The sequence below is a fragment of the Balaenoptera acutorostrata genome, chromosome 8 (assembly GCF_949987535.1).
Source record: "Balaenoptera acutorostrata chromosome 8, mBalAcu1.1, whole genome shotgun sequence".
Taxonomy (NCBI): domain Eukaryota; kingdom Metazoa; phylum Chordata; class Mammalia; order Artiodactyla; family Balaenopteridae; genus Balaenoptera; species Balaenoptera acutorostrata.
Window position 1 is genome coordinate 20,281,133 of NC_080071.1, and position 14,218 is coordinate 20,295,350.

The following is a 14,218-nucleotide window of genomic DNA, read 5'->3' on the forward strand; positions in this document are numbered from 1 at the left end:
AGTTTAACAGTTCTTCCCTCAATTTATCTCTCTTTTTTACTATAAGTAGCAAAAAAAAAAAAAAAAAAAACCAAAAAACAAAACCAGGTGGCATCTTCAACACCTTGGAAATCTTCTTAGCTCATTACATATGAAGTTCATTATTTAGGAAGGTTTTCCATCTAACGGCAGGACAGAATTCCCTAGGCTTTATGCCACTGCATAACAGTGATCCTCCTTTCTCCTGTTTCCAATAATATGTTCATCGCTTCCTTCTGAACCCTTATCAGCCACATCTTAAACATCCATATTTCCACTAACGGTCTGTTCAAGGAATTCTAGTCTTTTTTCTATCATGCCCCTCAAAATTCTTCCAACTTCTCTCCACTTCCCAACTCCAAAAACACTTTCACATTTTTATGTATTTGTTATAGTAGCATTTCACGTCCAGATACCAAAATCTGTATTGATTTTTTAAATTGCTGTGTAACAAACTACCACAAATTTAGCAACTTAAAGCAATACTCACTTATTAGCTCAGAATCCTATAAGTCAGAGGTTCAGCAAGGCATGGCTGGGCTCTCAGCTCATGACATCACAAGGCTAAAATCAAGGTGTTGCCAAAACTGATTTCTCATCTGGAAGCTTTAGAGAAAAATTTGCTTCCAAGCTCATTCTTTTTTTCTTTTTTTTTTTTTTTGTCAAAATTCAGTTTGTTACAATTATAGGACTATAGGTTACAGGGTCCTATTTCCTTTCTGGCTGTCAGCTAGGGCCACTCTTATCTCCTAGGGGCCACCCACATTCCTTGCCATGTGATCTCCTCCATCTCCAAGCCAACAATGGTGGGTCAAGTCCCTTTTATACTTTAAATCTCTGGCTACCCATCCTGTGACCAGCCAGAGAAACCTCTCTGCTTTTAAAGGGCTCATGTGACTAGGTCAAGTCCGCCCAAATAATCTCCCTTTCTCAACGTTGCCTGTGCCATATAATATAACCTAATTAGGTATTTACAGTCCTGGCAATTATACAGGTATGTATCCCAGGACGTCAGAAAGTCTCAGGGCCCATCTTAGAAGCCTGTCTGTCATGGGGCTATTCACTGGCCCCCTTTAAGTCCCAACAATCCTGAAGAAGCAGAGTTTAAAACCTGGGAATTTTTTTTTATCATTCTCTGTGTCCACCTTTTTTTCTACTCTTGGCTCTTTAGATCAGTATATTATTAGATTGATAAACACTGGAGAAGAGATTTCATAATATCATGATGAATTACTCTCATAAGAACCCATAAGTCCCCACATCGAGAGAATGGCTTTGATCTGAATGTACTCTGGATTCCCTCCTAAGCACAGAGTTTCTTGAATCTTCTGAGAAGTAGTACTGTTCCACCCCTTCCGCCTGCATTCTGATTAAGATAGCCTACCCTCTTTTGTTTTAGATTCTTTCCTCTCTTCCCTGGTTATCTGTCAGATGAATATAATTCTGAGTGTCTGCCAGGTCACCTGAGGACAAGGGGAAGCACCCAAGTGCCAAGGTTCTACTGAAGACTGGGTCTATTGGTATTTACCGGTGCAATGTCACTTGAGGCTCCCCAGAAACATCTCTGAGGTAAGGATGAAGGTCACATGGCTGGTGGAGTTATTATGACTTTTCTGACTATGTTCCCCACCCCTCAGTTGTGCAATATGAGTGGTTCCAATGCTGGATTCAGAGTTGGTGAAAATTGGGAGGGAACTGTGACACGATAAATCAAGGAAGGGATATGTCTCCTTTTTCTGTGAGCCTTGCTTAAAATCTCCATTTTGGGAGCAAGGCTGAAAATATCCTCGCCTTGGATCCCATAGAATGCCAAGCATCATGCAGCAACAAAACCTCCTAAAATGCTGTGATGCAGAGCAATTTTTTTGTTATTCAAGCCATCCAAAGAGCCACATATAGTAAAAGGGTGGTTCTGGGACCAATATTACATATCAGGCATTTTGAGGTTCATCTAGCATGGTAATCTTGTTTCTTACAATAGCTCCTAGGGATAGTTTATGGAAAGGCATCATCTCTTGATTTTACCATGACAATTGCGAAAGTGGAGAGATGCTTCTGAAATATTACCATTGTCACCTAACAGCTTATGAATCAAAACTTTCCTTGAGTCTTGAGATAAAACTATGAAAACTGTGAATATTATGTTCAACTAGAGTTTTAAAGCACAAAAGAAAAAAGTGATCTAATAAATGTACATTTGCAAGGAGCTGGGCACCTACTAGGATAAACTTTGCCACTGGATACAAATTATGTTATTCCTGCAAAAAGAAAATATTATTTCCTAAAAGACAAATTACTGGGAAGAAGAATTAGGATAAAGCTGATCTCTTGTTCAGAAATCCTAATGTGGGGTTTTACACATGGCATAGTTTCTCTACCTCTGTTGCTGCTCTCTTACGAGAAGAGACAGGCAAGTGAAACAGTAGATGGGGAGAGACAGAACACCAGGTAATAAAGCAACCAGTCTCAAGTCAGGGGGAGGCTGCCTGCCAAGCTTCTATTAAGCACTGAAGAACTAAAATTTGTCTCCAACACGTAAAACAGTTAAAACAAAGGGAATCTAGATTTGCAGTTAGTATATAAAGGTAGTCAGAACTTTGGTCAGTATGTCTGAGTTGACATAGAAATCTTTTTTCCCACTTTAAACGCAGAAATTTTGGACAAACTATACCACAACTACACACACACACCCAGTGCCCCAGTGCTGAAAATAAAGATGGAACTCAAAGTCAGAGTAGTGAGAAGGAACCAAAGCCAAGTGACTCTTGGGGAGAACTGGACCTGAGATACGTCTGAGGAGCTGGTGGCCAGGCCTTCAGTGTTAGTTGTGGGACCTGTGCACATGGGTGCAGGAACCAAGCTACCTACGAAGAGCAAGAAGTCATGTAGGACTTGTCCATACACACAAGGGAAACTAGCTACACCGTGACCACTCCCCAGGAGAGTGACAAAGGAGCTAACTTTCTGCTTGGGACCAGAGGAAGAAAAGGGTCAAGTGCAGAACCCAAGTGCTGTGCATGAGTGCTAAGTCAGCACCCACTCCCAGCTCACAGCATGGGTCCCAAGTCTCAAAGTTAATATACAAACTGGTCCTGGGCCAGTAAAATGCATAGGGCCCTTAGGAGAGGCAAACATAAAAGCTCTCTGTAGAGATGTTCTCACTACCAGGTCATAGTTCATAAAGGAAAGCACAATTCACAAAGAAAAAGTTTAAGAACTTCGATTATTTGATCATTTGAAATTTCCGTGGAACTACAGACACTGAGGCAAATTTAAAGGTAAATGACCAATGAAAGAAAATATTTGCAACTCAGGTAACTGACAAAAAGAAAAAATATTCAGAATTTATAAAGAACATCTATAGATTAAATAAAGAAAAAATAGACAATGGACAAGAAGCATGAATAAGCAATTCAGAGAGGAAGAAAACTGCCCAATAAACATGAGATTTCCAATCTCACAAGTGACCAGGAGAATCCAATTTAAAACATTGAGATACTGTTCCCATTTAGCATATTGGCAAAAGTCAAAAAGAATAGTTTTAATGTCTTATAAAGTCAAAAAAAAAAGTCTTATAAAGTTGAAAACATACAAATCCTGCAACATAGTGATTCCCACCCCAGGTACACCCTAGAGAAAGCTGTGCCTACATGCCCTGGTCAATATGTATGAAGCGGCTGCTGCAGCACACTTGCAAGAACAGAACTTAAGAAACTTAAATGTCATCCACTAAAAGAAGGGATAAATGGTATCCTAGTTCTACAGTGGAACACTGTATAGCCATTAAAAGAATAAACTAGCTCTCTGTGTATTAACATGGCTATATCTCAAAATGTAAGGGTAAATGAAGAAGTACATGCTGCAGAATAATAGTGTGATAATATTCATGAGAGAAGTAAGAGAAATGAAATACATATTAAAATATGTTAAAAGCAATAGATAGCCTGAAAGATAGCAATAAAATTCATGATGGAGATTGCCTTTGGTGTGGTAAGAAGGCAAATGGTACTGAGTTAAGTCCTCAAAAGAAGACTTCAACTTTATCTATAAAATAAAATAAACCTGAAACAGAATGAAAAATGTCAACAGTTTCAATGCTAGGTGATGAGTACTAATGTATTTATTACATCAATCTCTGTATTTTAAACTTTTTTTCTAAATGTAAGAAATAATTTTTAAAAGAAAATAAATAAAATAAAATATATGCCTGGGGCCCATACACTTTCAAGAGATTGACCATGAATTTGGCTTAGAGCTTAATTATTCCTTCCATCACTGTTTGTTTTGTTGTTGTTGTTTTGGTGTCAGGCCGAATTTCAAGCCAAATGTCAATAGCTTATCTGCAAGCTAATGAAGGTCTCTCTCTCATCTTTCAAAACACCTTTCTCTCATTTCCAGAAATCTAAGAGACTGAGGAGAAAACAGCAAGCAGTCTGTCTATCCATTCCTGTGTAACCATGCCAATTCCCCAACTCAAATTTAATTTAACAATGAAATGCACTTACTTCAATTCTCAATACTTGAGTTACTAATTTGTGTATTCTTTCACTGTCTTTGTAAGTTCCCAGAAAGCGGAACTGTATCTAAATCTCTTTATATGGCACTTAAAATGACACTACATGCAAACAAATGCTTAAAAATACGTTACTTTTCATGATTATACTAATTCATAGAGAGGAAGGGCTATGAAAGGGGCCCAGGTAGATGACAAATCTCTAAGGATATGTAGTTTCATAACAGTTAATAATTGTTAAGTTTTCCCACAGACACGTGTATAGTTCACCTATGTTATTTGAAACATGATTGATATTTATGAGTTTCTCTCTTGATGGGGACTTGATGAAACCACCCAACTTCCTTAGAAATTAGACTGTAAATTACGTCTTCTTTGCAGCTTACTTTGTCAAAAATCATATAACTTCTCTACGTGTTGTTTTTTACACATGCTGACTCTACACCAATTTGCTGATATAAGAGCACAAAACAAGCAATAATAATGGCAACTGAAGTATAAAATGCAGAAATCTGACTTTTAGCTAAAAAACCATAGTGCCTTTTTTTCCCCTCATGTTTAATTTTAAAGGAAAAACTTCTAGACAAGAGCTTCATAAACCTGGTTGACCATGTAAAGTATCAATTGTGTTCACAAAAGGCAAAAATTTACTCATCAAGGACCATGAATTAGTCATTCTTAGCACTTTAAGCAACTCCAAAAGAAAACATTTTACATATCATGCAGATCAAGCCAATACAGGTGTACAGGTTAATGGAAGTTCCTTTCATTATGTTATGGAGTTGATCATAAATTGCCTTTTGTGAATCATTTCCACAGAAGTCATAAAATCTTAAAGAAAAATATTTTTTACTGTAAATTCTACCACTTTTGTGGTGTGGAAAAACAAAATATCTAAACAAATATCCCATATATTTTTAAAAAATCTCCTCTGAATATGTTTTACTTTCCACAGGTTGTCAGAAATCATTTTAAAGCTGTTAATATGTGTTTTGGGGAATTCCCTGGCGGTCCAGTGGTTAGGACTCCGGGCTTCCACTGCAGAGGGCATGGGTTCAACCCCTGGTTGGGGAACTAAGATCCCGCAAGCTGCATGGCACAGCCAAAAAAAAAAAATTAAAAATTAAAAAAAATCAGTGTTTTGATTAATATTTTGAAGATTGGGAAACAAATGTTCGTTCAAAAGTAGGATGATGAATTTGTATCAATATGAAAAACCAAACAATCTAACACATAATAAACCAAGAAGTAAATTCTTTAAAGGGCCTTTTGGTATTCTATGAATTGTACTGACCCCAGTATAATGTATTTTCCCAATAAGGACATCTTTTGATAGTCATTTGCTGTACTGCAGTCAACCAAAATGGTATCCCAGTACCTCTGGTTTTGCCATGTTCCTACTTAGTACACGATTTAACAACAATCACAAACCCTATCTTTTCTTTATCTACAGCATCTCTTCTAATCACATGTACCTGTGCTTGTGAAGGTCAATAAAGTGGGTTCTCCTCCATGTCTTTGAAGCTCAAATATATTTAAGCAAGACTCCACTAGAACCTTATGAATCTTTCTAAGAACTGCTTATGAGGATTCCATGCCAAACACCAAGGTCAATCAAATCTCAATCAGGCAATTAAACATTCATTCACACATTCACAGCAACAGTATAAATACTTTTTTTTTCTTCTCTTTTCTTTGTAACAATTCCTTCTTCTTCCACAGTTTCTCTTTCTCCTCTTCCTTTTCTCTTCTTCTGGCAGAAATTTCCATTTCCAGTCTTGCTACCTCTTCCTGGTGGGCTCGCCACTGAAGAACCTGAAACAGAAATTCATTCCAATAACTATACACACTCAAGTGATTTCACAGATCACAAGGAGACTAGGTTCTGAATCAAGCAGATGTCAAAGATTTTCCAAGTACACATTAAAATTCTGTGTGCACATGAGTGTGTGATGTATGTGTAAGATGTGTGTGTGTGTTAGTATGAAAAGGAGAAAGCAACTTTCAAATCACCTCATTCAGAGATTCTTCACTTGGATTCATGGAATGAAATCCTAAAGAGTCTGTGAATTGACTTCAAAGGATCTGTGAATTCTCATAAGTATTATGTAAAAGTTTTGTGTTTTTGCACAGCTGTGATTTTCTGGAACAATAGTTCCAGTTTCTGGTCAACAGTTTTCAAATGGTCCTAGTATCCTAAAACTTTTAAGAATTACTGATATATTTCATCCTGATTTTTGTAAGTGAATAAAATGAGCCTGAATGAAGATGAAAAAAATGTTAAGACATTTAAAAGAACTTTCTGGGTACTGACAGGTGTTACTGGTAGAAGTATAATTGGCACAGCACTTCTACAGGACACCGGGCAATATGTAAATACATATCACAATAGAAAACATGCATAATCTTTGACCCACAACCCCACTTTGGGGAAGTTATTCAAAGAAGACAATCAACTGGACAAGTGCACAAAAATGTACCCATGAGGAATATTCACTGCAGTTCTGCTTAAACAGAAAAACTGGAAAGAGTCTAAGTGTCTGGCAACAAGAGATAGCTTAAATTAATTATGGTATCGTCATACAATGACTGCCATTGAAAAAGGATCTATATTTCCATATTCATCAACATAGAAAATATCCACAACATATTATTAGATGCAAAAAAGCAGGTGCAAAACCACATTTATAGTATGATCTCATTAATATAAATTATCATCTATGTATCTACACATAGAAAGAGATTTGGAAGGAGGTTTACCAAAACAATAATATTGGTTATCTCTGAATAGTAGCATTTCATGGAATTTAAAAAATTTATTCTTAAGCCTTTCTATGCCAAGTGACATTTTTACAATAAACATGTATTATCTTTGTAAGCAGTAAACCAATGAAACTAACAAAATAAAAACAAACACATATTCCATGTACACACGTAGCTAATGAAGCAGAGAGGAGGGAGATGGAGAGGTATGCAGAAATTTTTTTTGGAAAAGGAAGAAACTAGCATTCTCAGTTTAATACCTCTTTGCCTTACATATTTGATATAAGCATGACTCATTATGGTAATATATAAAGTGAAAAGTGAATAAATAAAATATCATAGAAATATGATGAGCTAAAATGACTAAATAGTTAAGCTCTTTTTGCACTTTCATTATTCAAAGTTTATTTTCTAAAAATATATTTTGCTCTATTTATCAAAATAACCAAGGAAATTCAGACCCTTGATTTTCAAGCACACTTAGGTTTCCCCATCTACTGCTTATCTTGGCCGTATTTATCTTCTTGTTTTGAACCCTGTTCCTAGAATAAGATCATCTATGCCTTCTGTCCTGACCTCCTACTTCCCAACTATTCCTTTCTGTACCCACCACCTTCCATCTGCAACATGCTATATCAAAATGAAGTGTCCTGTCAAGTGTTGCCAGGGATCACTCTCCTGAATACCTAAAGGATAGTTTTCGGTCCCTCTTTCCTTAACCTCATGGTTGGTACTTAACCCTGTCAACCATCTCTTCATGTTTAAAACTCTTTCCTTCCTCGGCTATAACACTGTTCTCCCCTCCACCAATGAATACTACCTTCTTCTCTTCTTCCTGCTTCCTGTGTCTACCCTATACCCCCAACTGTATTGCTATCCTTTCTCAACCTCAGCCTCTCTCTGTTCGTTATCTGATGTGCTCATCCTCTCCTATGAGTTAACCTATCACTTCTGTTGGTCTGACTCTAAAATGTACAATATCAACTCTGTATTTCTGTCTGCAATCCCATCCTAACAAATGCTTAAAGACTTTGCTGTATGTATGTGCACCCAAAACACAACATTTCCAAAATTAAACTCAACTTCTTTAACTTTGCCATAACTTCACACCAAGCCCTGTGCATCTGCCTCTTCTTTCAATCTTGTTTGTTCTGTGAAACCACAAGTATCTCTGTAGTTTCCATTTTTATTACTATGTACATCTATCAACATGACTAATTCTTTACATTTTACCTCTTACTTGAACAATCTTATATTTCTTAAGCTCAGATGAGCTTTTATTTATAACAAATCAACTTCTAGACTATTGAATTTCCCTAAGCCACTTTGCTGTAATTTCCTAGTCCACCCAAAGTCTATGTGCCAAATGTATTTAGAACAATACCAGAAAGCTCATGGGGTGATGTCAATTTCTTCAAATATGACCTAAATAATTTAGCTTTCTCACTTCCAACCAATGCCCTACTTTAACTTAGCTAATGTGTAATCTCTAGGTAGGTTTTTTCCTGTGCCTTTCCTTATACCACCATTCTTGTTCTTAGCCTCATGGCGTGACCCAAACTATTCCCCCACCTGAAATGCCCTCTGTTCCCCCCTATTTCATAAAGTGCTTCTTGGTCCAGCACGTATCTCACATTTTCCATGAAACATTCTCCAACCCACACTCATCTCTCTTTTATTTCACTTACCATATGATAACTGTTCTCTAATCATTTTGAGCATAATGTTTCTATTTTCATTTAGAGCAGAGTCCATGATATATATGTATTTTGTTTTCCCCTTATACTGTCTAGCAGAGTGCTAGCACATCATAGGTGCTCAATTAGTACCTATTTAATTTACCAAAATAACATTTTAAAATGGAACCAAATAAATAAAAAAGAAATGATAGCATGAGAATATACCATATTGCAACACATAATGAAATAATGGATCCTCGTTCATGATCATCAATTTCTACTAAAAACTTCATTTTGACAGCTGATAGGAAACGTTATAATGGATGGATCAGGCTGACAACTGTTGAAAACGCTGAATAATCTTAACATCACAGAGAAACAAGCAGTCATTTTGGCATCCTGGTATAAGTATACAACATTCTCCTGAACCATTCTTGCCAAAATATGAAAATGAATATGATCAAATCTCTAGACCTATCTATCAGTTTACAGAAAATTCAGTCAATGGAAAAACACATTAAAGAACACTATGGGAATACAATCAGCAAAACTGAAATTTGAAAAACTTTCAAGGATTTAACAAATTACAAGGAAAAAAGAAGGAAGGGAAAATATGAGTTAAAAGAGATTTAAGAAACATTATCAGCCAAATGCAATATGTGGACAATATTTGGTTTCTGATTTGAATAAACCAAATGTAAAAAAATTTTGAAACAATTAGAGATATTTCAATATTGACTAGTTAGTTGATACTACTATGGAAATTGTTAAAGTTTTTAGGTATGATCATAGTACGGTTATTTTTTTTAAAGAGTCTTTAATTTTAGAGATATATACTGAAATACACATGAAATGATATGATATTTGGGGATTTGCTAACTATTATCCAGTAGGCATGGGAGAGTATGTAAGGGTATTTGACTGATAAGCTGATAATTGTTGAAGTTGAGTGATGATAGATTTTGTATGTTTTTACATTTTTCCATATTAAAATTTTTGTAAAAAAACAAAATAAACCATAAAATATAATGTATGTCCAAAGAGATTTGTATAATAAAACACTGTAGTCTCAAGGTTCTCAGACAATGAGACCAGAGATGCAGTGAACTAATGTAAAGAAAAATAGCATACATTCATACTTTCCGAGTACTGAGACTACTTCTATAAATTTCAGTAGAAAGAGGTTTGTGTTTTGGAACTAGTCTTCTCACCTTTTGACTTAAGACTAATTTATGGGAATTATCATTGAATGACCTTTGCACATGTGATGTCATATGATTTATGAAGCCAAATATAAGCAAATACTTATAACTGGTCAAGATTTCTGTTTCCAAAGGTAAGTATAGCAAGAAAATAACCAGACCAATAAAACTCAGGTAATACAGTTTATCCACCAATTTACCCAATTGCCCTCCTTGTCATTTGCAAGTCTAAATGATGTTTCTCCTGTTCTCCAGAAAAGATAAGATTATGGTAGTTTTTTAAATGGGCCACACACCATAAATCATGAAACAAATGCAAGTTTAGCAGCCACGAAAGAACATTACCACAGTGGCAGTCAGGAGCGCATTATAAGGAAAGCATTATTTAGATTACTAACTACAGGACATTTTCCCAGTTCTTTAGTTAATACAGTCTTTGAATGAAACCTTAACCTAACAGAGAACAAATGAAGTTTAAAATATGTTCATCTGTTGCAAATAATAAATTAAAATATGTTCATCTGTTGCAAATAATAAATTAAGGATTTAAAATGAAAATGGTTAGTAGTATTATATGTATCCCTTGCTCTTACTGTAAAAGTTAAATGGTTCAAGGGAAATTAATTAACATACATATTTTCAGGGTGAATAAAGTACTAGAAAAACACAAAATGAAGCCCATGAAAACTTCAAAGGCAATAGTGGAAATTAACATCAAGGCAACAATATTAACACAATTTTACATCAAAATTGAAAGCTTTGAAAATAACTCTAAGTGGCAATGCAGTATAAAGGAAATGAGTATTGAACTGCTGGTCAGAATACCAGCTTTTTTGTCTTCTCTCTGCCACTAACCGACAACAATGTTACTTGGAGCAAATGGCTAACCTAGTTTTCTCGCTTGTTAAAGGGGAGGACTGGATCAGGTGAGTGCTATACTTCCTTTATGTCCTAATATTCTGATTCTATTTTATATTTTCCTTATATAGAGAGACCACAATATGGCATGCTCCGCAATTGTCTTCTTCAAGCAAAATGAATTGCAATGAGGAATGTCAGTGTTTTATAAGGCTGTTAAATAATAACAGAAAATTAAACATTAATTGTGAATTCTACCTGTCATTATTTATGGACGATTGTATCATGTGTGTTGTTTTATATGGGAAAAGTACCATTGACCAGTGCCTGTAACTGATGATTATAAAATATTAAAAACTGCCATATATGAGGGCTTATTGTGTGCCGGGCCTATGCTTTATAAAGGCATTAAGCACATGGCGTGAAGTAATCCTTGAAACAAGCAAGCTATCTTCTTCATGCTTCATCTGGCTAACTTCTCCTTATCCTACTCAACCCTAAGCTTAGTCATCATTTGCTCCAGGAAGCCTTCCCTAACTTACCATGTCCAGGTTAGCTGCCTCTTCCCTACTTTCCTACTTCCCTACTTCCCTAGCAACTTGCCCCTCTCCGGTATTACAGCACACATCAGCATGGAACCATTTGGATTTGCCTATATCTCACACCTGGCTACAAACTTCTTAAGGACAGGGACCAGATTTGTTTTATTCATGGGCTCTCTCCAGAGCCTTGCATGGCATCTGGTACTTAGTAAGGGTTCAAGAAATACTTGTTGGTAAATGCATGGAAAAGGCTCTGAGACTATGCCTGTGAGTTAGATTGACAGTATTTCCCTTTCTCCCCACTGGATTGGTCTTTGGAAAGAAAGGTACCCTCCCCAGACATGCTACCATTTTCTGACTCTTCCACCCTGTGATGACGGATCCTTGCTTTCCTGGTCATAGCTCTTTCCAGGATTCCCAAGCTCTACCTCTGATTGCCTCAGGGAAAATATCCAGAAAACCTTGTCAGGATTTTCAACAATGAATTCCTATTTCTAGCAATGTTAGAGGACGTGTCCAAAAAAGTGTCAAGCAAATCCTTTTCTGTCTTCTCCTTAAATGTTTCTATAAGCTTCTAAATTCAGTTCAGCTGAGTAAACTTCAAATTTTCATTTTATTAAATCTTCAACAGTGTGATAGTTCCATTAAATTTTCCACATGTCCCACCATTTTTCAATATTACTTAACTAAGCTTTTTTATCTTATGTATTCCATTTATGTTTAAACTCCACTCATGAAATACAGTACCTGTGATTTCGCATATATTATTAAAGCTTTCTATACTCTTCTTAGCATTTTTGCTTAGCAGAAAGATTTGGCTTTTCCTCTTGGTTTCACAATTGTCCTTTGGTTTCTTGGGTGACTTCATAAGTGCATTTTTTATCACCTCTCTTTGATAACTACTTTCCATTTTCTGTGACTTTTTATCAGTCGTTTACAGAATCTCAATGATTATGCACTATTATCTTGACTGTTTCATGTCCTTTTCTTTTCAAATAAAATCTTGCAAAGTTTCATTTAATTGGGTCCCAGAGGGTCTTAACCTTAGTGTAAAACAAGACTTGCAGAGGAAGAAACAAACTAAATGTTAATAAGTGGAAAACTATCAACATATATTTTTTCCTAAGGGACAAAAGTTACAAACCTATCAGTCTATTTTATTTACGAAGCTGACAAAGCCAGATTGTATAATGGAGACAGAAAATGGGGCTAACAGTCAGGAAACCACTTGCCTGCTGGCTATGAGATCTAGGGAAACCATTTCCCATTTCTGGGCCTCAAATCCTCTTTGAAAAATGAAAACTAAATCGGTTTTTCAAACACAGGGTTACAACACATTAGTGGATAATGAAATAAATTTTATGGATGGGAACTAGCATTTCTTTATGGAAGAAAATATCAGAGAGCATCTCATGTCATTACAGTAATGCTGTTTCAAGAAATTTTAATTTCCATTATGTGTATGTATCTGTGTGTGTGTTGTGTATTCATTTGTGATGTAAAATACATTTCTCACTGTAGGTCACAGTGAAAGAAGCTTGAAAAACACAGCAGGATGTTCTCTATAATCGCTTCCAATGCTGAGATTCTATGGCTCTCTGATATAAAGACCAAAGCTACTGTGTTGCCATCATTAAGCCACAGTCCTTATTCCTTCTATAATACAATCAACCCAGAAGCATGATGAGAGAACCCAGGTTTTGAAGTCAGAAACCTTGAGTCCTACTACCCCTGTGACTTATTAATGGTATTCCCTGGGGTACATTGTTTAACCACCTGTAACTTCTGAATAATGTAAAATGGGATAACAATGACACACACCTTACAGGATTGCTGTGCAAATACCATCAATTTGCACAAGCCAGAAACTCAGAAATCATCCTGACACTGTCTGTCCCTGACACTCCACATATAATCCATTACCAAGTCCTGTAGACTGTGCATCCGACTATCACTTGGACCCACATTCGATTCTATCTTCAGGGCTCCCATCCTAGTGCTACCCGGATATATCCTGCATCCACTCTGGTTTCATTCCCTGCCCACACCCCTATCTCACTTCCTACACTTTCAATGGTTTTTAGCACTCTTGGGGTGAAGTCTGAACTCCAAACTATGGACTACAAGACCTCTAGGGTTTGGCCCTGCCTATGTCTGCAGCCCCAACTCCTAACCTCATACCAATCACAGACTCACCCTCTTGCTCCAGGAGCCCTGGCCATCATCCAGCCCCTAAACAAGCCACATTTCCTCCAGCTACGTGGATGTTGAACATGCCATTTCCTTTGCTTGGAATGCTCCTCCCCTCCTCTTTGCCTCATCCACACATTTTCCTAATCAATACTTAGTCCCAGATTTCAGCTCCATTGCCTGTCAGGGAAGCCTTACCCACCCACCCTATAGGAGATAAAGCCCTCTAGCTGCATGCTCCCATAACATTGTTTACTTTTTCTTCAATGTACTTATCACAGTTTGAAATCAGACATTCAGTCCTGTGATTACATTACCAGTGTCTGTTACCCCACTAGACTGTGATCTCCATGAAGAAGGGACCATATCTGATTGGCTCACCATGGTATCTCCAGTGCCTTACACACCACCTGACACCTAATAGATGCTCAATAAATATGTTTGAATGGGTGA

The 14,218-nt window shown here is 36.6% G+C and overlaps 1 protein-coding gene across 2 annotated transcripts in view; it reads right to left on the bottom strand.

The window, feature by feature from the left end:
• The window catches only part of CCDC148 (coiled-coil domain containing 148), a 294,377-nt gene that overhangs the window by 95,435 nt on the left and 184,724 nt on the right, over positions 1 to 14,218 (bottom strand). For both annotated transcript variants that reach the window (XM_057551473.1, XM_057551471.1), the window contains exon 12: positions 6,206 to 6,346. In XM_057551473.1, coding sequence (XP_057407456.1) covers positions 6,206 to 6,346 — 141 coding nt within the window. The remainder of the gene's footprint in view (positions 1 to 6,205; positions 6,347 to 14,218) is intronic.